Source organism: Doryrhamphus excisus, linkage group LG21 (genome assembly GCF_037039965.1).
Source record: "Doryrhamphus excisus strain RoL-2023G ecotype Guam linkage group LG21, RoL_Dexc_Guam_v1.1, whole genome shotgun sequence".
Taxonomy (NCBI): domain Eukaryota; kingdom Metazoa; phylum Chordata; class Actinopteri; order Syngnathiformes; family Syngnathidae; genus Doryrhamphus; species Doryrhamphus excisus.
The window spans coordinates 14,533,870-14,556,985 of NC_136377.1; the positions used below are offsets into that span (position 1 = coordinate 14,533,870).

A 23,116-nucleotide genomic window follows, 5' to 3' on the forward strand; every position below is an offset into this window, starting at 1 on the left:
GTGTGTGTGTGTCTAATGTGATTTAGCACTACACTACTCTCTTGAAGGACAAAAAGGTCAGCTGTCCATTGACTGTTCCTATTAATCACATGATCAACAAGAAATGTGTTATTGTACTGGAGTAGTACACACATTTATGAGCACATTATTGTATATAGTGGTATTAGTAGTGTCGTGCAGGGGTCTTAAACCTACCAAAGGGCTGCAAACAGAACAATTAAAGAAGGTGGGGGCCACTTTTCTTTATTAAACACACAAAAACCAACCCATACAAGGTCAGAACACTTGTCCCTCGCCACATCGCGGTTCAAATATTGCCACTTCACTCTGTCTTTGCTTTATTAATAAATAAATGATGCTGTTTAATGGTTGAATAAGGTCTATTAGTTTAAAATATGTGCATATTTAAGTACTTTTTAATTAGTTTTTCTTTAAAAAATGACCATTTTCAAGATTTAAAATGAACTAAAATACAATATTAAGCAGGAATGTCCAATTCTGCAGATAACCGATATGTTGATATTCATATTCATATGTTCTACTGTCAATCAGGTTCCAATTTCCAATTGTGGACTCCTATAGAGCAGCTACACACAACAACCAGAAAAAAGAAAGCTTTCTAGATCTTCCAGAATCTGCACTTATTCCAGCTGAAATTCTTTGGATTTCAAGTCTGTTTTGGTTGTCACACTCCCGAGTGCCCAGAAGGACTTATGGTGTTGTGCCGATAGTAGCGACCAGCTAGCGGCTGAATCCCAACACACTCCAATATGACGGTGCAAACAGCGTCTAGCATTGAAGGAATGAGAAATAACCAGGGTACTCACGTTTATAAACCCACACTGTTAGTTGAACATCAAATGTTACGACAACTCTTACCGTGTTATTTTTGACAGCCCTAGTTTTATGACATATACTTTTTTTTTTTTAATTCACAACCAATTCCTGGCCAATGTGATGGTTTTTAAATGATAATTGTAGATGGCAGACTACAAGCCTATGTTGTAAAAGTTGTATAATTATAATTTAATTATTTTGAAATATCCAAATTGACACCAATACCAATACTGTTTTTAATACTATTTTTTTTTTTATATAGCAACACGTTTTTTCTCACAGCTTTGTAACCATTTTCTTTTCAGTATGCCCCTAAAATATTCTGATGCAGGCCGTGCTTAATTTTATTCATTCATTTTTTTTAAACACACCAAGCCAACAAAAATGTGCTTTGGGCTGCAAATGGCCCCCAGGCCAGACTTGCACCCCTGTACTGCATTATTTATGACATACAGTAAATCCTGCACAGCTATAACATAATAAGTACAAAATAGTTACTTCAACTCACTGCAGTCATACCTGCTGCATCGAGTTTATGTTTGGGGGGGGGTTAAAGAAGGACATAAAGAGGCTATAGGAGGACATTTTCCTGTCTTTGCTTCCACCACTGGAAGTCTTTGTGAAGTCTGGACACGTCTGTGCTATACTGTCATCCTAATGATGACATTAACATCTTGTCACGCCTCAATGTGGGGAGCTAATTAAAGTTCATTAAACGTGGCATATCAGTCTGTCATAAAACACAATTTATAAGCACCTTAACCTCATCGGCCATGTCGTTATATGACGCTGATAACAATAAATAGATTTTTGTCACGTTGATGAGGTGTTGACATAAACGCACACGTCTATTGACATGCTATGGCGGTGCAACCAAACATGAGAACAACTAACTTGCGCAGTATGAAATGCCCTGGGCCTGCAACCCTAATGAGGACTAGTGGCTTACAAAATGGATGGATGGGTGCACGTATACGGGGCGTTGACACTTCATGTTTTACATACATAGAATTTAACCTTCTATTGGAATAAGACAATAAACAATGTGCTCATCACATATGCGACGCGCAGGCGCCCAAACAGCACGGCCACAAATACATTGATCACATAGGTCTGCAGAAGCAAGTGCATGAGAGCTCATGCACACATCCGCCCACGCAATCAATATGTAATCTGACACCACCTTCAGCAGGTCAGAGGCGTCCAGCAGAGATAAGCATGTGTGACATGAAAGGACGGGTATGCTTCATTGGGTTATTTCCACTAACGATCAGGATCATTTACATTCTGGAGGACATCAACACATTTTGGTGCAGATCCAGAAAAAGGTGCAGATTATTTTCTATTTAGTCCACTTGCATTGGGGCCAAGAGGGGGCGGAGAGCCACTAGGTGGCGGAAATCGTGGATGTGTAACAGTAGGCGTGTAACGCTTGCATCAGTCATGTGTTTGTACACGTTTAGGATTATTGTTTGCTGGCAAGTTAGCGTTATTTAGTCACAAATGTGTTATTCTGGGAAGAAAGTTCACTGTCAATATATATTCTTCCTGTCTGATGTCTTTACGATATTGGTGCCGGTGCACGCAATGCTACTTGATTGACTCACGAACTGATTTGGCGAGAACAAACATTACTGTTACCTTGCAAGCACGCTGCATCCTCTTCACTTATGGACACGCAGTCGCCTGAAACGAGCAAAAAAAAAAAGTTAGCATGGGCTCACTTCCAAATGCACAAACGTCCTTATCTGTAACTTTGGCAACATGAGAATACAAACACTCATTTACATTTACTCGTTACATTTATAGGTCAGAAAAGTGGAAAAATAATAGTTCCCCTTTAACACTTCTATGAAACACCATTATATCACATACTATGTTGAAACCCTCACACTACAATTAATAATAAATCACTATCAAATTCTTATAATGCTCTATTAAATGAAGTTATGCTAAAATCTATTCATGAGTGTCCCTCTGCTGTCAAATCTAGATCTGCCTTATGCTAACTCTATTGATACATGTCACTTGATTCATGAAACATCAGTAAAAGCATGATTTCATCAGACAGATGCAAGGCAACAATGAAACCAGTGTGTTGTGTTTCTGACCATATGACCAAAAGGCAAGACTTGAATGGACGCAGTCAAAACATTCTGGCACTTCTCATCTCATTGAACTATCATTCACAGAGCTAAAATGCAATATATTGATATCTTTCATTCAGCAGATCAAATCAACGGAATGACAGCATTTGGAAAATGGAATGAATTATTCAGACTTTTGTGGTCTTCTTTGAGGGCAAGAAGCGAATATAATGTTATAACAAAGCATCAAGTTCCATGTCTGCAAGGATGGACTGCTTCAATAACACAGCCTCATCCAATTATCCTCATCTGAATGAGGACGAATGAGGATGAGTGTGCCATTATTCCTCCAAGCGTAGTGTGATTGTTGTAGGAAAAAGGCGGTGGCAGCGGCTCAGCCTTGTCCATTCATTCATTTATTCATTCAGAAGGCCCCACAAATGATCGACATTCTGGCCGTGAACGTTCCCATTGTACCTGAGAGCTCCTGATCGGCCCGCTGCCAACAAAGACCCGGCGCTCTAAGTGTGATTTCACCGTCTGCTGACGTCACAGCCGGATTAGATACCATCATATCTTTCTTAAAAGCCTACATGACGATTCCAATTACCTGTGACGTCTTTGTGCAGGTGATGCATTACTCTCCAGCTTTATCCGTCCGCTCTCCAACGATGTCCTGCAATTACGCTCCAATACACACTTTTTTAGGTACAGTACTTGCATTGATTCAGATATTCCAGGCTTCTATCTTCTCCAAGGTCCACCTGTTTCTCTGCATTTCTGTTTGACCTCCAGCACATGCTGGGGGCGCTGTGTTCACTGACCTGCAGCCATCAAGGCCTACTTCCAAAGCTCTCCCCAGAAGCTGGGTACTAAAAACCACTGCCTTCTGGTGGATGTGTTGAAAATAAGGCAATTTGCTTCAGCTGCCTCTCGTGTATCAACATGGAGGAATGAAAATGGGTTAGAAAATAATTATACATCCCACTTATTGAACACAAAAACACAAACCATTGTGTTTCTATTCAATAACTTCTCCTACCTCACCACGCTTTCTGCTGCCCTCTGGTGGCGAAGAAAAACAACCACTACTGGTGTGCCAGCCTGCAGTTGCGATGTGTGTGTGTGGGGTGTTGGGAGTACCATCATGACCTTGCAAGGAGCAAACAAAAAATATGCAGAGCACACAAGCACTGTTATATTGAAATGATGCATACAGTATAAAAGACAATAAAAAAAATTCAGGTTGTGAAAATGAAGATTGTGGCAAAAAACAGAACAAAACGTTTTAAAGGCACCAATAAATACACGACAATTACAATTCAAATGATATCAAGCAGGAGGTGGAGTCCAGAGCGTTACGTACATGTAGCAAAGTCGAGTGAAACCTGCTAAAAGACACGCAACCACGTCAAAAGGCATCAACTCTGTCCAAACGTGAGACATGAAGGGACGTCAGAGTGTAGAAGACTTGAAATGTCAACTGGCAGCAAAGTGTCACATCAAAAATGTAAAAACAAAAAGGGCAAGAAAATCTGAAAAAAGTCCTTTAGTGTTCAGGGTCCTGGTCAGACAAGTCTGGTACACCAACCCTTCTCCTCCTCCTCCTCCTCATCATCATCAGACCTCCTCAAAGAAAGCCATCTGAGACATGTAGGCCGAGTTTCTCTGTCAAACACAAGAATTCCATACTTTGATAACAAACCACAGAGGTCCTCTAAAGCATTAATAATTCAATATGACATGACGGTACCATTGATCAGATGTCAGGAGTTGTACTGATGGGACATACAGTATAGATTATACTATGCTAGAAAGCACAAATTGTGTGGAAATTGCTCAACTGCTCCTTTATGATGTCACAGAGGCGTGGTCTTCCTTATATGGGCATGGCTGTAAGCTTTTGTTGATCATTAAATTTCATCAAAGCTTTTGTAAAGGTTTTGGTGTGAAAAGGCCAAAATCAAGAGAAAAATATCTAAAATACTATATTATATATTAAATTGTCCATGTTCGTATGGGTATAGCCTCATTTTTAAAGGGAATTTTGGCAATAGCGGGCAATTTTGCCCTGTAAGAGCTTAACATTTTGATGTTGGAATGGTTTGGTTTGATTGAGAAATGTAGACATAGTTTAGCATAAAAAAGCACGTAATATGAATAAGAAGAATTTTGGTGCAGAATAACATTCTCTCTTCAGCATTCACACAAAGATACGTACGTTACTGTGCGGAATGTAAACAGGTTCTGGGATGTATGCTCTGGCATCGCCATGGAGACCATACATGCTAGCCTGCTGTTGTTGCTGCTGCTGTTGCTGCTGCTGCTGCTCCTCCAGCTTCAGAGACTCGATCTCAGACTTGAGCTCCTTCAACTGGTCCTGCAGGTGTTTACTCTTCTCCATGTACTCCAGCCTGCAGCCAGCACACGCACACACACGAACACACACACACACACACACACACACACACACACACACACAACGTGATAAACACACACAGCAACAAGAAGCCACTAGAGACACTTGAGGCTACAACTCACCTCTCCCGCTCGATTTCCATGGAAAGCCTCTTCATGTCTGAGTCTTTAAAGTCGAGACGCGAGGACGTGGCTTCGTAGGCGAATTCTGCAGCTTCAGGGGGAGCAGGCGGAGCAGGGGGAGCAGAATATGCTGCTATGAGCTGGAAATAAAGTCAACTTGAACACTTTTGGAAGGCACATAATGAGACAACACTATGGACAGAGGTATTGGGATGGTGGTCATCGACATACAGGGTAGGTGGTCTTGGTGATTTCCAGCAGCTTCTGCTTGGCCCTCCTCTCGGCATCCTTGGCCTCAGTAAGGTCTTGCTTCAGGTGATCCGCCTCCTTCAGTCTGTAATGACAAAGTTGCAATGAGGAAGGGGAGGAGCAGGTAGCGTGTAAGGGAAGTGATGAGGACCTGCGCTCAGACTGCTCCACCAGTTTGACGGCCAGCTGCTCCGCCTCCCTCATCTTCTGCTCCATCAGCCTCTTCTCCTCCTTGGTTTTCATGGCGGTGACCTCTAACCTCTGCCTCTCTTGCTCGGCTTCGGCAGCCTTATGGGCCAGCAGCTTGGCCTCCTCTTCGGCGATCTGGGCTTTCTCGGCCAGCAGGTCAGCCGTCTCCTCTGAGCGCAGCTACAGGAGGTCACAGAGGAGGCAACATCCGTGTACTGACGGGCACTGCATTGTTCCTTACTTATAAACTCCATCGATTACGTGTAAGAACAAAAGTATGCCAATTGAAGGTGAAGACCTCACCAGTGCCTCGTTGGCCAGTCGCGCCTCATCCTGCAGCTGGAAAAGTCGTCGTTCCATCTCCTCTTTTGCCCGCTCCGCCTCCTCCCTCATCTGTTTCTCCCGTGCAAGGATCTGTCGCTCCATCTGGACCAGGACCACACAGAACGATGAGCGAAAGATCCAACATTCACTGCTGTATTTGAACTTCACAAGTTGCCATCCTCACAACCTTCTTACGGGCCTTCTCCTCTTTGGCCTGAGCCTTCATTTGCTGCACTTCAATGGAGTCCACCTTCCTCCTCCTCATGAACAGATCATGGTTGCCGATGCACAGCTGCAAGATCTGAAGAAACAACAAAGACATAGCCGTCATGTTCACAAGGGGTGCATGTCTTGGGAATCAGCTTTTTTTTTTGGTACAGAACTTTTTCTACCTCACGGTACAACGGTACAAAAGGTATACTCGGTTCCACTTTACACTTCCACTTTATGTGAGGGATAGGAAGTTTCACGCATCGACTGACTAATCAAATACAGATTAGTCCAGCTCTTAAAAGGGAGCCGCAATTATGGCGCACCGTTACCCGCCTAGTTAGCATGACCTGACTCACCAGCTTGTTGACACGCAGCTGAGAGGAGTAGAACTTGAAGACGTCTTTCTTCTTGTCCAGAGGTTTGATGGTGAACTGAAACATGAAGCATAGCGTTAAAGGGGAGCTATTGTGCTCATTTTTCAACACTTTTTATTGAATTGTGGATGGAGGCGGTTGATTTGCTGTGGCAAATCCTAAAGGGAAAAGCCCAAAGAGAAAGAAGATGTATTGAGTTGTGGTCTCCTATAGAGCAGCTACACACAATAACCCACAGAGAAAACTTTTTTGATTTTCCAGAATCTGCACGTATTTCAGCTGTATTTCCTTTGATTTGTGCTTCCTGCCAAAACGGTCTGTTTTAATTTATTCCACCCATGGCCCACCTCGGGCATGCCCATTCCGCTGTGATAGGAAGCACTTTTGAGCATTTGACCTAACTATGAACCATATAAGGAAGTCTGCCCCTCTGTGACATCACAAAGGGGCAGTTTTACCACACCTTTTTAAACTGAGTGTTTTTAGCCAACCCAAACATCTTTCAGGGCTCACTTCCAAATACGCAAACCTCATTATCTGAAACTTTCATGGTTTAACACGAGAATACAACATTCTAACTACATTTATAGGTCAGAATAGTGGGAAAAAACACAACAAGTCCCCATTAAAGTAAGTTTCAGGTCCTCTCCACCAATAAGATTTTATCAAAATATGTCCGGCTGTGCCATTAATATCTTTTGCAGTGTTTCCCCTACTATTTTAGGAGTCCTTTTCAGCCTGAAAATATGACCTGAATATGCTCCTGTTTCTTTCTGCCATCACAAAAATTATGCTGTGGCATAATAATGTGGATTCCTGCAGTGAAACCAGCAATCTCTGCAGAAAGGCTTAGAATGATTTATTAACGGGATAGTTTGGGAACTGTAAACCTAAAGCAAACACTATTTTAGACAACTGTTGCATTACATCTCTGTGGACTTGCCTCTTTTTCGCTGTAGGAGATGTTGCGAATGCCGCTCCACGGAAAAGACTTGTTGGGAGTCAGTTTGCTGTTGGGGCTGTAGATGTGAAGACCCTGAGCGTCCACCCCCAATAACAAATCTGTGTCCCTCTTGTTTTGCTGTCAGCAGCCATTGAGGGAAAAGAAGGTTATGACACACGTTAGCATAGTGATAAGCAATGAGGAACAACTGGTGAATGATACAACCAGCAGAAAGCTGATGTGGCCGATATGAAGCAGCAGTAATTAACACTTACAGTGATGTCAAAGTAGCTGACGCCGTACATCTCAAGGTCCTGAGCAATCTTTAGGTACTCCATCTCAGCTTCATCCCTATGAGGGCGAGATATTGCCATGATGCTGGATGACACAAGTTCTCTGGAGGTCCAAGATCCTACCTGGCAATGCCTCTGTGCTCGGCGTACCACGCTGTGATCTTCTCCTCCCACATGTCTGCTGTCATCTGGTACTGCATCAGAACCTGACGTAAAAACACATCAGAAGGTCTCAGGTCTCTTCCATAATTTATATGCTTCTGTTCTGTGACTTACTGTTTTTGGTAGAAGTTCATCCTGAGCCAGGAAGCCTGGCTTGTGAAAGTTGGGGTCATAGTCGCCGTACTATGTTTGAAGACAGGAGAAAGGTGAAAACGTTCATGTCAGACACAAATCAATGCACTTGGCTGCTCTCTTACCTTGGCTTGAACAGCATAGGAGGCCAGAAGAACAGAAGCTTCTGGAGAACAGAAAATCTCCTCATCTAAGATTTGTTTTTTCACCTAAAAAAACAAAATTAAACACATACAAGCAATAAGGTTATACTAAAATTTACTAAAATTTCAGCACCATCTAAAATGTCCACATAATTTCCAATCCCAGGGCACATATAGACAAACAACCATTCACACTCACATTCATACCTATGGACAATTTGGAGTCGCTTTATTTTAAAAGTATTAAAGCTGTTTAGGCAAAAACTAAGCAGTTTCATGTTTTGCAATCATGTTTTGGCCTGATTTTGGCCTCCAAAATACACGACACCCCGAACAAGCACATAAATGATTTTGACATCAGCTGATTACCTGTAAAAAGAAAAGGTGCTGTGTAATTTCTTGGACGAGTTCTTCTTCTACTTTCTCTGGGAAGAACTTGGCCAGGAAGTGAAAAGTTATAGGTGAGTCTTTGGGAACCTCCTGGTCCAAGACCTGAGTGGACAAGCCATTCATATTTAAAACACAAGAATGACTTCTTCCCTTCTGTTGCATCATCCACTCACTCGTTTGTCAGGTTTTAGCCAGGCGTAGGTGTCCTTCACCATGTAACGCAGTCCAAAGAACCATGTCTCCCTCAACCCCACTGTGCGACACACCAGGTCAAACAAGTCTTTGCCTTTCCACTTGACCTGAAGAACAAACATGCATAATCCTGTTTACATGGGTGAAAAAGATGAATTAAGGAAAAAAGGTCACACATTGTAAAGTATGATGGACTGCCTTTAGCTTGGATTACAGCATGCATAACAGGCGTCTCCAACGTCACAACTTTATTTCTTATTCTGTGTTGCATTCATTTTTCACCAAGATCTTGGGTTGGAGATTGGGATGATTGCTTCATCACTGTCATACCACTTTTTTATAATGCGTTGGACCAGGGGTGTCCACTGTGGGCTGCATACTGAAAAGTCAAATGATGCTTTCATATTTGTATATTTCTTATATTTTGTAAAAACATTCAACAAAAAGTACAGTATTCCAGACAAAACTTTGTGTTATTATTTGTTAAGTGTCAATATTCTAGTTTTTTTTCTCTTTACATAGTAGCTTTAGCTCTATTTTCCACAGCTTGGATGGAGTTGTTTTGTTTCATCGTTGTTTTCATCGTTCAAAGGGTGAACGAAAATACATTTCTGGGGATCACAATAGATGAAAATATGAGCTGGAAACCTCATATTACAAATATACAACATAAGGTTTTGAATTAATTTAATTAGGGCTGCAACAATTCATCATTTAATCGATGGTTAATCAAATACCCAATTGACAACTATATGTTGGTCATTGATTAATCGTTTTTTTATTTAAATATGTAAATGTCCTCTGATTTCAGCCTCTTAAATGTGAATATTTTCGAATTTCCTTAGTCATCCATGAAAGGGGACCTATTATCTTTGTGTTTAAAAGGTCCTACCTCACAGCTGAACTCCATCTCAGCATCCATAGTGGTAACTTTGACTTTGAAGGTCTTTGGCTGTTTCTTTTTTAATCCTAAAATGGACATTTTGTGGCGGTGATTTCAGTCAAACCTGCGAGAGAAGCACACACCTTTTTCCCTTCAACATTCAAGACAACAAAGCATGGAGTGTGACTGGCAACAAAGTACAGTATAATATAATATGAATTATCACTAAATAACTATAATAGACGTCCTCCACGTAGGCCAGGCTTATTACCTGAGAAAAAAAGTCCACCGTTTGTTTCGTTCAACGAGAAGCAAGAGTTTTTTTTGGCAGATCGATGCTAAGCTAACTAAGAGACAGCGTCAGCTTTAACTACAACACAAAAACACGCCAAATACGGCTGAAACAAGCCCCCAACTTTTCGCAAGTCTCCATGATTTCGTTGTAGCATACGTCGACTGCTTTGGCAAATAACGCTGGAGCTAGTTTATAGAAGAGAGCTACATGTGTTAGCTTTTAGCATGAGAGTCCAAGTTGAGGACTTTCCAGAATATTGTTTTGACTCAGAGTGAGGCCCTCTAAAGGCCGGATCGTGAACTGCAGCACTACCCGATTGTGACGGCAGTGCGCCTGCGCGACCATTTGGAAGACACCCCGTCGCGAATGTGACACTAAACACATAACGAAAACTCCTAAAGCTGTTGTGCTCTGGAGAAACGCCTCATCACCTTTGAACAGATTTGGAATGAGCACAATAGAGTTTTCATTCCAAATAAATGCACATTAGAACCATTCATAAATTCTATTGTTAGTCTGCACTGAGATTTCTGTTTTATAGGACTATGATACACCAATTCATCTCAAAGAAGAAATAATACAAAATAAAAAGGCAATATTTAGAAAACATTATAAAAACAAGACAAATCAAGTACAGTACATTTTTTTCTTTTTTTCTCTACAAGTCGTACACCTCACACATGTTTATACTTGTTTCATACTCATTTTTTCTGTCATGTTTTTTTATCCATCCATCCATTTTCTGTGACCCTTGTCCTCACTTGGGTCACGGTGTGTGCTGGAACCTATCCCAGCTGTCTTTGGTCGAGAGGCAGAGTACACCCTGGACTGGTCAATGTTCTTTTCATCTGGACTGGAACTGTAATTGTTCTCCCACGAACTAACATTTGGAGAACATTACCCCTGGTAAATAACTTTTTTAGCTAAACAGTACTTGTCAGAGTAATTATATTGCAACTAACTTTTAACTTTTAATAACTATTTTTTGTGAACGCTACTTTCCCAACGAACTTGTAACTTTTACTTAACATTTTTTTGCGAACGCTACTTTTCCACGGATGTGTTGAGTTACATTCCGTTTGCTACTTCTATTTCGACCAATTATTGCTCGTAGAGGGACTTCCGCGTCGGGTGCTGTCACGTGATTCTGTTCCACCAATCCAACGTAATCTGGAGTGACGTTTGACTCCATTTTGCCAATCAAACGGAGCCAGACAGCAGGACCGTTGTTTTCTATCCAGGTACGAGTCGAATACCTTGATTTCCCCCCAGAGACCCCTAAGTTGGATGTTCAGCCTTATCTGACCGTGGAGAATGAAAATGTCCTTTAGCTACCTCGCATGTTTATGACTTCCCTTAGATGCCTTTTCCCTTTTCGTCCCCAGTACGTTGTCTTGACCTTTACCCTTTTTGAGTGCACGTGGAGCTACACAGCGCACTTCCGCGTCTGACTTTGTATGGTGCTTTTAGACGGAGCTCCACACATACCCGTGGGATCAGAAGTACGCTGGTCGTCTTAATTTTCCCTTTTATAAAAATGCCCAGGTTGGTGGGTTGGCTTTGCTTTTGTGTGTTTGTTTGGTCTGTCTTGTTCTGCATTCATTGTAGTCGGTAGTTAATAAGTTTAGTTTTCTTTTGCTTTGCATTGTGCGCTGTATATTTCGCTTCTGTGTGATTTAGTTCAACAATTGTGTTAGCCATTGTTAGAAAGCACACATTTAACACAAATGATGTCAGTGAACGCACCATCATGTGTGCAAATACACTATATGACCAAACCTCACCTGCTGTGACCATCCCATTCCTAACCCATCGGGTTCAATATGATGACGGCTCACATTTTGCAGCAATTATGGCTTCAACTCTTCATGGAAGGGTGTCCACAAGGTTGAGGAGCATGAAATTTTTGACCATTCCTTCAAAAGCACATTTGTGAGGTCACACATTGATGTTGGTGGAGAAGGCCTGGCTCTAAGTCTCCGCTCTAATTCATCCCAAAGGTGTTCTATCAGGTTCAGGTCAGGACTCTGTGCAGGCCAGTGAAGTTCATCCACACCAGATTCTGTCATCCATTTCTTTATGGACCTTGCTTTGTGCACTGGTGCATAGTCATGTTGGAGGAGGAATTGGCCCGCTCCAAACTGTTCCCATAATGTTGGGAGCATGGAATTGTCCAAAATGTTTTGGTATCCTGGACAAGCCCATCTCCTGGAAAAACAACCCCACACCATCATTCCTCATCCACCAAATTTCACACTTGGCACAATGCAGTCCCAAATGTACCGTTCTCCTGGCAACCTCCAAACCCAGACACGTCCATCAGATTGCCAGATGGAAAAGCGCAGCTGTTTGCGTTACGTTGTCTCTCCTTCCTCCTTGACAGCTGAGTGCACAATGTCTGCTGTGAACAGCCGCACGTTTGAGGACGTCAAAGCTGTCATCGTGTCATGTCATCAAAGCTGCACGCCATCTGAGAAGATATCCTTCTACAACAACTGGGCCAATTTCTATGAGCAGGTTGTTAATGCTGCTTAAGATATTGCAGCACACCATAGTAATCCCCTAGCAGTGACCCCCCCCTCCCCACCCCTCGAGTGGCTGTGAATATTATATATGACAACAGAGTTAATATGATACAGTGTGACTGTTCCAACACATTTTTAGGAAGATGGCTGTCCTGTTTTACTCATTTGTAGTTTGTTTTTTTAGTGACTCGTTTGTTTTGAAATGTCAACTTTATTCAACAGGATGTAGCAGTTCTTGACTACCGTGCACCCAGTCTGGCAGCCAATGCCGTCGCGGCCCACTTTTGTGGCGAGCGCCAAGACGCCCTTGTGTTGGACGTTGCCTGTGGCACAGGAATGGTGGCCAAACTGGTACACAGCACGTTTATAAACACCTGCATGCAACAATCCATATTCTTTTTTTGCAGCATTTCATCAGAAATCACTCATCAAATACATAATTATCCATCCATCCATTTTCTATGCCACTTATCCTCACGAGGGTTGCGGGCGTGCTGGAGCCTATCCCAGCTTTCTTCGGGTGAGAGGTGGGGTACACCCTGGACTTGTCTGTGATTGGCTGGCGACCAGTCCAGGGTGTACCCTACCTCTTGCCCAAAGGCAGCTGGGATAGGCTCCAGGACCCCCACGAATGAAATGAATGAATGAATGAATATCAATAATGAATTTATTGACTTAGGCCTAAAGAGTTTAGATGGGACAGGTCACTTGGGCCACAGTATGGACAGGGTGTCCATTAATACCATTAGTTAATGGGATAACACTCACTGTCTGCTTCTGTGGTGCAGATGACGAAAGATGGATTTCAACATTTCGTGGGTGTGGATGCAAGTGAGGCGATGCTGCAGCAGGCCTCAGAGAGTGGACTGTACCAGGACCTGAAGCTGGCTCTGCTCGGAGAGGAGCCGCTTCCTGTTCAATTAGGTCATTCGTTCACGCTTGCCGAGCACCCACTCAATGGGCTGATTAAGTCACTCAGTGTTTCCTCCTGCAGGTCACTTTGACATAGTCCTGGTCGTTGGTGGTCTGAGCATGGGTCACTTAGAGGTGAAGGTCATCAGGGAGCTGTGCCAGGCTGCCAGACAGGGTGAGAGTGTTGGGTCCAAACATATACACCTGGTTCTGTGTGTAGTAACTCAATTTGTTGCATCATCTCAATGTCACGCAGGCGGTCTCATCTGCATGACGACCAGGAGTAACCCTGGCAACTTGAGCTACAAAGCGGCCTTGGAGGACGAGATAAAGCAGATGGAAGAGGAGGGACTGTGGTGTGGCGTCGACGTCACAGAGGAGAAGGAGTGGGAGCGAGCGGTGAACGAGCACGAGGAGGGCTACGTGTCTGGATGTGTTTATCTTTTTAAGAAGCTTTAACTGTGACAAACGCTGTCAGTGTTTACTGTACTCAATATGATGATGAATAAATGCCACGTCTATTTATTCAAGTCGTCTTCCACCTTATGTACCTTCTTATCTCCTACACACAATCATGCAGGGCCTTTTCTAGCTTTGTGGGGGCCCTAGTCAATTAAGATAAAGTTGGAGGGGCACCCGCTCTGTCAATCTATAACAAAAACATTCCCAACTCTTACATCATAGTGTCAAACTCAAGGCCCACAGGCCGAATGTGGCCCGCCATGCTGTGGAACTGGAAAATAGCATTAAAGCTGAGTCATATCACAGATCTTATCAAACAATGAGCTTACAACAAAATAATTCAATTTCAACTATTCCTGTAGCACAACTTCAGTGGCTAGTAAAGCTCTTTATGTCATTGAGACATGCCTGGAGTTTGGACAGCTGACTGGTTTGGTTCGGTTTCATTGATGAGTACAGTTGTGTGTCATCTGCATGGCAGTGGACGTTAATGGAGTGTTTTCAAATTATATTTCCTAAGGTAGCAATACGGGTCCTAGCACAGACCTCTGTAGGATGCCATGACTGACCTTCCATTATTACTAATGGATACAAACTGCAGGCGATCTGACAAATTGCATTGGAACCATTTTAATGCTGTTCCTTTCATGTTCTAATCTCTGTATTGGAATTTGGTGATTTTCATTCATTTTCTACCGCTTATCCTCACAAGGGCGGTGGGGGTTGCTGGAGCCTATCCCAGCTGTCTTCGGGTGAGAGGCGGGGTACACCCTGGACCGGTGGCCAGCCAATCACAGGGCACATATAGACAAACAACCATTCACACTCACAGCCAAAATCTTCTCCAAATTAGATGCAACATCAGCAACAACAGAATCATTTACACACACACACACACAGTACACAGTTTAAAACCCTGCCCACATCCACTTCCTTTTATTATCGGGCTGCATGGTGGTTGAGTGGTTGGCATGTTGGGCACAGTCAGGAGATCAGGGAGACCTGGGTTCAAATTTCTGCATATGGAGTTTGCATGTTCTCCCCGTGCATGTGTGGGTTTTCTCCGGGTACTCCGGTTTCCTCCCACATTCCAAAAACATGCTAGGTTAATTGGCCACTCCAAATTGTCCATAGGTATGAATGTGAGTGTGAATGGTTGTTTGTCTATATGTGCCCTGGGATTGGCTGGCCACCAGTCCAGGGTGTACCCCGCCTCTCACCCAAGACAGCTGTGATAGGCTCCAGCATACCTCTGTGATCCTAATGACGATTAGTGGGTTTTCATTATCTGGAAAATACAGATGATACCGATGTCTACTGATATATTTTTATGCAATGTCGGCCCGTTGATAACATCAGACATCCTGAATAAATATTGACAACTAACATCATATTTTAATGGGATGTTGGCCCAAATAAATACTCACATCCTGAATAAATATTGACGCCTAATATCATATTTCTATGGGATATTGGCCCAGATAAATACTGACAACGTACAAAAAGTGCTTAAGAACAGTCAGTAGTATCTTACATTTCACTTCCAAATACTCATTTAGAGAGACAGACAAACACTTTTATTTGTCTGGCAACTTCAACAATGTGGAAGTATGAATCCGCTGATCTTTCAACATATAAATTTGATTCTATCATCTTTGACAAACACAACAGTTCAAGCACAAATGCTAATGAATCGCTAATACATGCTAATAATGACACTAATAAATTCCCTTGCAAGTCTTTATCGCCATCACATTGAGCGCTGTGCATGCTCGCACACGTCCACCTTTGTCCCGTTGACACAAGTCCCTATATACTACTTGTGCTCGGCTATGTCTGCTCGTAACACACAGTTTAGCATGCAGTTCAAAGCAAAAACAAATCAGCCGAGAAACGGTTCACGTCTAAAAAGCATTATTAGTTGGGGCACTCGTATGCCAAAGTACCATTGTGTAATGACAAAAAAATACCTGCAGTGCTCAAGTGCCTTCTCTCGGGCATTTGAGAATCGATGTACTCGTTACAACTCAACTCAACAGCGACAGGTGATACAAATAAGTTGTCGAAAGAGCCGTCTCCCACCGCTTTAAAGCTGAACAAACTTTTTTTTGTCCATTTCTGCCCAATATTTGTTCCGACATGTGCTACCACATGAACTCCCAAACCACTGCGTTTCCGCCAACTACACTGTGGGCTGAGGGTCCCCATGTTTGTCACGCGTAGAAAAAATAGTGTCAGTAAAGAGCATTTCCGTTAAGTCATTAACTCTAACTTTGCCAGCCCTAATAAAAAAGACAAAATAATTCTTTGACATGACACATGGCATGATTTGTACTGTGTCAATAAAGATTAAAATGTCAACTTTATTCAACAGGATGTGGCAGTTCTGCCAGACTGTCTGGCAGCCAACTTTTGTGAAGGCGCCCTGGTGTTTGACATATACGCTATACACTAGTTTAGTCTGGCTGCCATCATTATGTACTGTTTCATTATGTACTGTCATTCATTCGACAATCACATAAAACACGATACGCCTTGCACTATGTATATTAAAACTGAATGTATACCGAAGAAAGATATTTCCATTATTACTGTATTCTGTTAATTGTTATTGTAAAAACACATTTATTGAAAAATTCATTTGTGAGGATTTGTCTGATTGTATTACACGCAGCAACTGAAATTCAGGTTTGTGTACTCAATTTGCCATCAATTCGGTGCATCCCTTATTTATTTTCAGGGAGTTGGCAAACCCTAATCCTTGCACAAACACTCAACTGTAAACTACTCTTCTATTGCTGTATTCATTCATTCATTCATTCATTCATGAATGAATGAATGAATGAATAAATGTATTCTCACAAGGGTCGCGGGCATGCTGGAGCCTATCCCAGCTGTCTTTGGGCCAGAGGCGGGGCACACCCGGGACTGGTCACCAGCCAATCAAGGATGAGCATTTTCAACCTGCGTTCTCATCAAGTCTAAATCAGCATAACTTGTTTGATGAGTTACACAGACACTTAAACAGTTGACAGGGAAAGACAGACGAAGTGAAAGATTTAGCTTATGCACACTACGTTTGACGACGCACAATAAATGTCATTTCATTTTTGCAGGTGAACTACAAAGACGCTGACGCTGACTTTCCGTAAGTTGTCTTTCTTTTACGTATTTCATGAGCATCATTATGATATCATTGATATCAATGACGTGTGAACTCATATTTTAGTCATAGGGCAGTAGTTTTGTGTCTTCTCATGGCATTTAACAACTACGTAAATGAAGGTTGACTTAAGGCTGAGGGGCCAAACATCTTCGAGGATAACCTCAGCAGTCCAGTTTCAATGCCCTGAGAATACAATGGTCTGGATGGCAATATCCATGGACCTATTTTTGGTGTAGTTGAATCATTTGTTAAATTGTTTGTTTTGTTGAGAGGGTTGCCAGCCATCTCCTGGAAAACGCTGGCCACACAGTCAGATCTGGGTATGAATCTCTGCTTGGGCATCTCAGTGTGGAGATGTTTGCGTGGTCTCCCCCGTGCTTGTGTGGGTTTTCTCAGCTTACATTGGTTTCCTCACATATTTCAAAAACATGCATGTTCGCTTAATTGCAGAATCTGAATTGTCTAAATTGCTAGGTTAATTGGCCACTCCAAATTGTCCATAGGTATGAATGTGAGTGTGAATGGTTGTTTGTCTATATGTGCCCTGTGATTGGCTGGTGACCAGTCCAGGGTGTACACCACCTCTCGTCCAAAGTCAGCTGGAATAGGCTCCAGTTTACTCCAGCAGCATGGAAGATGGATGGGATGGACAGCAATGAAAGAATGAAATAGCAGAATTCAAAACTGCACTTTTTTTTGGAATTTTGCCCATCATCCACAAACCATATGTCAGACCATCTTTCCCATTTCCGTGTGTTGCAAAGACAAAAAAACTGCTAGCACGAGGCAGCTAACAATGCATGTAATGGGTTTCAACTATTTTGCCTATAAAGCCTTGACCTGCATGATCACCAAGCTATAGCAACATTGTGATTGTAGGAACTAACACCAAGGAACTACTTTTCTGGTGTACTAGTGTGCCAAGATCTTCTGTATCACTATCAATAATCAATATCATGGTGACTTACTGGATGGACAGTTAACAATTGTTTGTAGGTTGTGATACCGTCTCTTGGAGACAGCAGAAACGTTCCCGATCTAGTACCTACATGTCTTGGCAAGATCCACATTAACACCACTAGGTCATGGTGGTCCTGACATGCCAGTTTCACCCTCTCTCCTTGCCCGCTCAGCATCTAAAACCTGAAGCTCCTCCATAGATTCAGGTTGAAAAAGTAATAGTTCTTGATCCTCATTTGTCCCGAATGAGTCGTTGTCATCGACTCTCATGTCGTCTGCCATGATGAGTAATAGAATGCCCTCTCTATGCTGCTGCTATTGACAAAAGTAGCGTTAGGTGTTATGGGCTCTGTGAAATCAAGTTTGGCTGAAGATGATTTGGTTTTTCCCCGGTGTCCGACTAGGAACCAGACGGGGAGGCGGCGGTAGACTTGTCCGTGTTGTTGCGTACCCTTTTTAAGGGGTCTGCATGTTTGTCGTGCTGCCGTTGTACGGCTTCTTAACACGGCATTCTTTGCAAATGACAGACGTTTTGTCGAGCTTTCCGTCGTTCTTTGCGAATCCGTAGTGTTTCCAAACATACCATTTAAACGTCGCGGGTGGGTTAAATATAGAAACTTCCTCACTGCTGCTTGCGTGCGAACGTCCGTGCTGTTTTACTAGTAGTTCCATGTGCCTCACGGCTTCCGTCCATATTCAACACAAAATGTGAAATAATGATCTGGGGAACAGCATAGGGAGCGAAGTTTAACCTTAATAAAACGGCGCTTCCATCGGATTTTACCGATACCCACAAATGCATCGCGATGAATCTCGATTTCACCCGTCAATTGCATCCATACCCAGTGATGAGCCGATGCACTGCATCGCACACATGAGCATCGATGTATCGACTAATATGGATTATTTTCCACTCTTAACTTTGAATACACGGAAAAGGGAAAGGCGTGTGTTGTGTCATGTCTCATAGAAGGATTGTGGATGGACAAAATTCCTCTTGTCTCGACAAATCAGTTGAACAAAAGTGTTCTTCGGGTAATGTGTCAAACAAAGCTACTGTTTGTGTTACGTTGTCTGCTTCCTTGTCACTTTCACAGGTGAGTGAAAAATGTCTGCTGCAGAGAGCCGCACGTTTGAAATTGTCAAAGATGTGGTCTTGACAGCTCACAAGAGCTGCACGACAGCTGAGAAGATAGACTTCTACAACATCTGGGCCAGAACCTATGAGCAGGTCATGAATGCTGCTTAATACATCACAGCAATCCCCCATCTGTGTGGTCTTATGCTATATGGTGACAGTAAGGCACACGACACATTTTCAGGCACACGACAGTCAGGTTTTATCGGGTCTGGGCGAATTACGTATTAATGTAGTTCTTTTATTGTGCTAATTTATGATCCTGTGTGATCCCGTATGATGCTGTACTTCTGAATCGTTTGAACCAACCAAACTAAACGAATTGTTTAAACGAATCATCAATACTGTTAAATAACAGTCTGACTAACGGTGTCATCTTACAAAGACAACTAAACTCATCACACGGCAACTTAACACTCAACAGGTGTCCATAAGAAATATACAAACAAGTACCAATACAAGTCAATAAAAGTAAATATAAAAAAACAGGCTGGTGGTCGAGTGGTTAGCATGTAGACCTCACAGCTAGGAGACCAGGGTTCAATGCCACCCTCGGCCATCTCTGTGTAGAGTTTTCATGTTCTCCCTGTGCATGCGTAGGTTTTCTCCGGGTACTCCGGTTTCCTCCCACATTCCAAAAACATGCTAGGTTAATTGGCGTGAATGTGAGTGTGAATGGTTGTTTGTCTATGTGCCCTGTGATTGGCTGGCCACCAGTCCAGGGTGTACCCCGCCTCTCGTCCAAAGACAGCTGGGATAGGCTCCAGCACCCCCGCGACCCTCGTGAGGATAAGCGGTAAAAAATGAATGAATGAATGGAAATGAATAAAAAAAACAACAACTATTTTGACATTTTCCCATAACGCATTGTGTCCGAGCACAGCAATGATGTCAGCCTTCCTCTGGACTCCTCTGCCTCCCTCTGGTGGACAGAGACAACATTGCAGCACCACCCATCCATTTTCTCTGCAGCATATTTGTTTTCATTTTTAACTTGAATTGTAAAATTTCCTAGGTACACCTATTGAGTGTTAAGTTGCTGTGTGATGAGTTTAGCGCTCTTTGTAATTGTACTTTACAAAGCAGGTTGTTATAAACCCTGGCTGGGATGTAAACACCAGAGGCCTAATCCTAAACCCCGATCATTGGTCACGACTATCTCATCGCCCAGTCCTTGGTTTTATAATGACTCCTTTATGGTGTATCAATAAAGAAGTGTTTGTTCTGGCATTCAACAGGATCAGGCAGTTCTTGACTACCGTGGACCCAGTATGGCAGCCAAAGCTATCTCCACCCACTTCACTGGCAACCGCCAAGCCGCTGTGGTGCTGGACGTGGCCTGTGGCACAGGACTGGTGTCCGACCTGGTACAGTGCCCCGTTAACATGTGTAACTGACTCCCAAGTTTTCTTATGGTGCAGAAGAGACCGCGCTCCAACTGATGTTTCACCACAGTTGATTCCCTGCGCTCTTCCGTGAAAAACTACAACAAGGCAATTATACAAGACAATAATAAGCATTTCACGGTTTAAAATAAATAAATAGCAGTGAAACGAAACATTACAAATATAATATAAAACAAAAATGAAACCTTCTGGCCATACATTGAGGATCATCAGTTATTAAAATCGTCTTGACAGTGCTCGTGTGCTGCTAGCATCTTCAATCGCTAACGAACTTTCTCTCTACCACGTGACCTCGGAGCTGTAAGCCTCCTCCCCGGTCATGTGACACAGCATATTTAACAATACACAGTTTGAACGGCAGAGGGCGTCAACAATCTATTACACAGAAACAACTCACTTCATGAGAATGGATTATCAATGAAATAATTATACAGTCATCCCTCCTTTATTACGGTTAATTGGTTCCAGACCTGGCACAGAAAATCACTTTCCGCAGTGAGGGTCATTATTTAGAAAGCAAATATTTTTGTACCTGGAGCATACAAAACATCTTTAGAGCTAACACATTCATCTTTAGTTCCCCAATATGGGAGACACAATAACAGAAAAGGAATTGGCGTTGGGGGTTCAGAGTTAAACTGTAGCTTTGTGTGGGTGTTTGTTACGGGTACAACAGTAGGCCGTGTTGTTATAACGCTTATTACTATTGTGTTATTATTACTGTGCCTGTTGTGGGGTCAATCAAACCTGCAGTGATAGCAGTATATATACAGTATATATACAGTATATATACACTATATATACAGTAACATTACCGATACCTAGCGACCTAATTTCTGATGCTCTTAAATAGCATCAGAAATTTAAGGAGTCTTCATTTAGCCATTTTTGTTCTTGAATTAATTAATTAATTTAGGAAGAAAAAAAGGGAAAAAAATTGAATACATTTTTTTCACTTTTAGGCAACCATGAAACAGCATTATTTATTCATTATTTTTGGAAAAACCATGATAGTTAAGCCACTAAATTTGAATTGACTTGAATAAAGCCATACATCAGGGGTGTCCAAACCACAGTGGGCTGCACTCTGAAAAATTAAAGATTAATTTTACAGTATGTGCTAAACTATCTGAACTATCGTAGCTTTATGGTATTAGCAACAAAGTCCTGTTGGATCTTAAAGGGGAACTGCATCTTTTTGCCCATCATTCCAATCATGAACAACATGAAACATGAACACATATTTTTTCCCCTTAACTGTGCATTATAGCGTGAGAAAACAAGTTAATATGTTAATATGTGTTTTTTTAGAGTGCTTTGCAGTAGGTGTGTCCCACTGACGTGCATTGTTAGCTAGCTCATATGAACGTTTTATGGCGTTATAAAGCACAGAAAAGGATAGAAATATATGTTCATGTTTCACATAAGGATTGTGAATGATGGGCAAAATTCCCCCCAAAAAGTGCAGTTCCCCTTTAAGGAAGTTAAAAGTAGAGCTTCAATATGCAAAGAGAAGAAATATGAGTGAGACAAAAAGAATTCTGAGCAAACAAGTTATTGCAAATAAACATTAAAAGTGAAATAGGCGATCAGCTGATCAAACGTTTAAGACCACAGCCTTTAAAGTATCCACTAAACATAAAGTGCCCATACTGATTCATTCTTCTGTGCAGCTGAAGAAAAATGGATTTCGACATTTTGTGGGTGTGGATGCAAGTGAGGCGATGATGCAGCGGGCCATAGAGAGTGGACTGTACGATGACCTGAAGCTGGCTGTGCTTGGCGAGAAGCCACTTCCTGTCCAATCAGGTCATTACTTTATTCATGTGTGTTGCGCTCCCTCCCAGTGATATGATAACGCCACATTGTCTCCCCATGCAGACCACTTTGACGTAGTGGTAATCGTTGGTGCTCTCAGCGTGGGACACATCGATGTGAAGGTCATCAGGGAGCTGTGCCAGGCTGCCAAACAGGGTGAGAGTTCTGGGTCCAACTGGTTCTCTGTGTGGTATCCTGACTTGTCACCCCACGTAACTTCTCGCCACACAGGCGGTCTCATCTGCATGACGACCAGGGGTAACCTTGACAATGCAAGCTACAAAGCGGACTTGGAGGACCAGATAAAGCAGCTGGAGGAGGAGGGACTGTGGCGTTGCGTGGAGGTCAGAGAGGAGAAGGAGTGGGAGCGAGCTGTGAGGGCGTACGAGGAGGGCTACATACGTGGATGTGTGTATGTCTATGAGAAGCTTTAACTCTTACATAAACACTATGTCACTGAGTAACTCTGAATAAACACCGCT

At 42.5% G+C, this 23,116-nt stretch overlaps 3 protein-coding genes across 7 annotated transcripts; 2 read left to right on the top strand and 1 right to left on the bottom strand.

Moving 5' to 3' along the window:
- Positions 1–4,098: 4,098 nt before the first annotated feature.
- Positions 4,099–10,521, bottom strand: nf2b (NF2, moesin-ezrin-radixin like (MERLIN) tumor suppressor b). 2 transcript variants are annotated; one of them, XM_058087833.2, is made up of 17 exons: positions 10,224–10,521; positions 9,962–10,076; positions 9,051–9,176; positions 8,857–8,979; positions 8,470–8,553; positions 8,327–8,395; positions 8,174–8,256; positions 8,033–8,108; positions 7,758–7,895; positions 6,797–6,871; positions 6,415–6,528; positions 6,207–6,329; positions 5,866–6,083; positions 5,697–5,799; positions 5,466–5,605; positions 5,146–5,338; positions 4,099–4,592 (listed from the first exon to the last, which is right to left on the bottom strand). In XM_058087833.2, the coding sequence occupies exons 2-17, from the start codon at positions 10,049–10,051 to the stop codon at positions 4,545–4,547; spliced, it is 1,803 nt and encodes a 600-aa protein (XP_057943816.2). In that variant the 5' UTR covers positions 10,052–10,076; positions 10,224–10,521; the 3' UTR covers positions 4,099–4,544. The 2 variants fall into 2 exon arrangements, with proteins under 2 accessions (XP_057943816.2, XP_078643730.1); XM_078787604.1 differs by lacking the exon at positions 10,224–10,521 and having other exon boundaries at positions 9,962–10,170.
- A 912-nt stretch (positions 10,522–11,433) lies between these two features.
- LOC131138688 (methyltransferase-like protein 27) lies at positions 11,434–14,199 on the top strand. Of its 4 annotated transcripts, none has more exons than XM_058087835.2 (6): positions 11,434–11,488; positions 12,631–12,764; positions 12,995–13,123; positions 13,561–13,696; positions 13,767–13,859; positions 13,941–14,199. In XM_058087835.2, exons 2-6 carry the CDS (start codon positions 12,642–12,644, stop codon positions 14,141–14,143), a joined length of 684 nt encoding a protein of 227 aa, XP_057943818.2. In that variant the 5' UTR covers positions 11,434–11,488; positions 12,631–12,641; the 3' UTR covers positions 14,144–14,199. The 4 variants fall into 4 exon arrangements, with proteins under 4 accessions (XP_057943818.2, XP_078643732.1, XP_078643731.1 ...); XM_078787606.1 differs by lacking the exon at positions 12,631–12,764 and adding an exon at positions 11,633–11,749 and having other exon boundaries at positions 11,457–11,488; XM_078787605.1 differs by lacking the exon at positions 11,434–11,488 and adding an exon at positions 11,496–11,792.
- Positions 14,200–17,165: 2,966 nt separating this feature from the next.
- Positions 17,166–23,110, top strand: LOC131138481 (methyltransferase-like protein 27). The gene is made up of 6 exons (XM_058087430.2): positions 17,166–17,294; positions 19,370–19,503; positions 20,649–20,777; positions 22,490–22,625; positions 22,698–22,790; positions 22,866–23,110. Exons 2-6 carry the CDS (start codon positions 19,381–19,383, stop codon positions 23,066–23,068), a joined length of 684 nt encoding a protein of 227 aa, XP_057943413.2. The 5' UTR covers positions 17,166–17,294; positions 19,370–19,380; the 3' UTR covers positions 23,069–23,110.
- The last annotated feature ends 6 nt before the right edge of the window (positions 23,111–23,116 follow it).

What these genes read in the sequence shown, in the direction of transcription:
- nf2b (XM_058087833.2), bottom strand. Translation starts at nt 10,051, where the DNA reads ATGTCCATTTTAGGATTAAAAAAGAAACAGCCAAAGACCTTCAAAGTC. An exon ending in AGATGGAGTTCAGCTGTGAG is followed by an intron (nt 9,177 to 9,961) that starts GTAGGACCTTTT and finishes TTTGTTCTTCAG; the next exon opens with GTCAAGTGGAAAGGCAAAGA. An exon ending in AGCTGCGTGTCAACAAGCTG is followed by an intron (nt 6,529 to 6,796) that starts GTGAGTCAGGTC and finishes TTGTTTCTTCAG; the next exon opens with ATCTTGCAGCTGTGCATCGG.
- LOC131138688 (XM_058087835.2), top strand. Translation starts at nt 12,642, where the DNA reads ATGTCTGCTGTGAACAGCCGCACGTTTGAGGACGTCAAAGCTGTCATC. An exon ending in CAGGAATGGTGGCCAAACTG is followed by an intron (nt 13,124 to 13,560) that starts GTACACAGCACG and finishes TCTGTGGTGCAG; the next exon opens with ATGACGAAAGATGGATTTCA. An exon ending in GCCGCTTCCTGTTCAATTAG is followed by an intron (nt 13,697 to 13,766) that starts GTCATTCGTTCA and finishes TTCCTCCTGCAG; the next exon opens with GTCACTTTGACATAGTCCTG.
- LOC131138481 (XM_058087430.2), top strand. Translation starts at nt 19,381, where the DNA reads ATGTCTGCTGCAGAGAGCCGCACGTTTGAAATTGTCAAAGATGTGGTC. An exon ending in GCCACTTCCTGTCCAATCAG is followed by an intron (nt 22,626 to 22,697) that starts GTCATTACTTTA and finishes CTCCCCATGCAG; the next exon opens with ACCACTTTGACGTAGTGGTA. An exon ending in GTGCCAGGCTGCCAAACAGG is followed by an intron (nt 22,791 to 22,865) that starts GTGAGAGTTCTG and finishes CTCGCCACACAG; the next exon opens with GCGGTCTCATCTGCATGACG.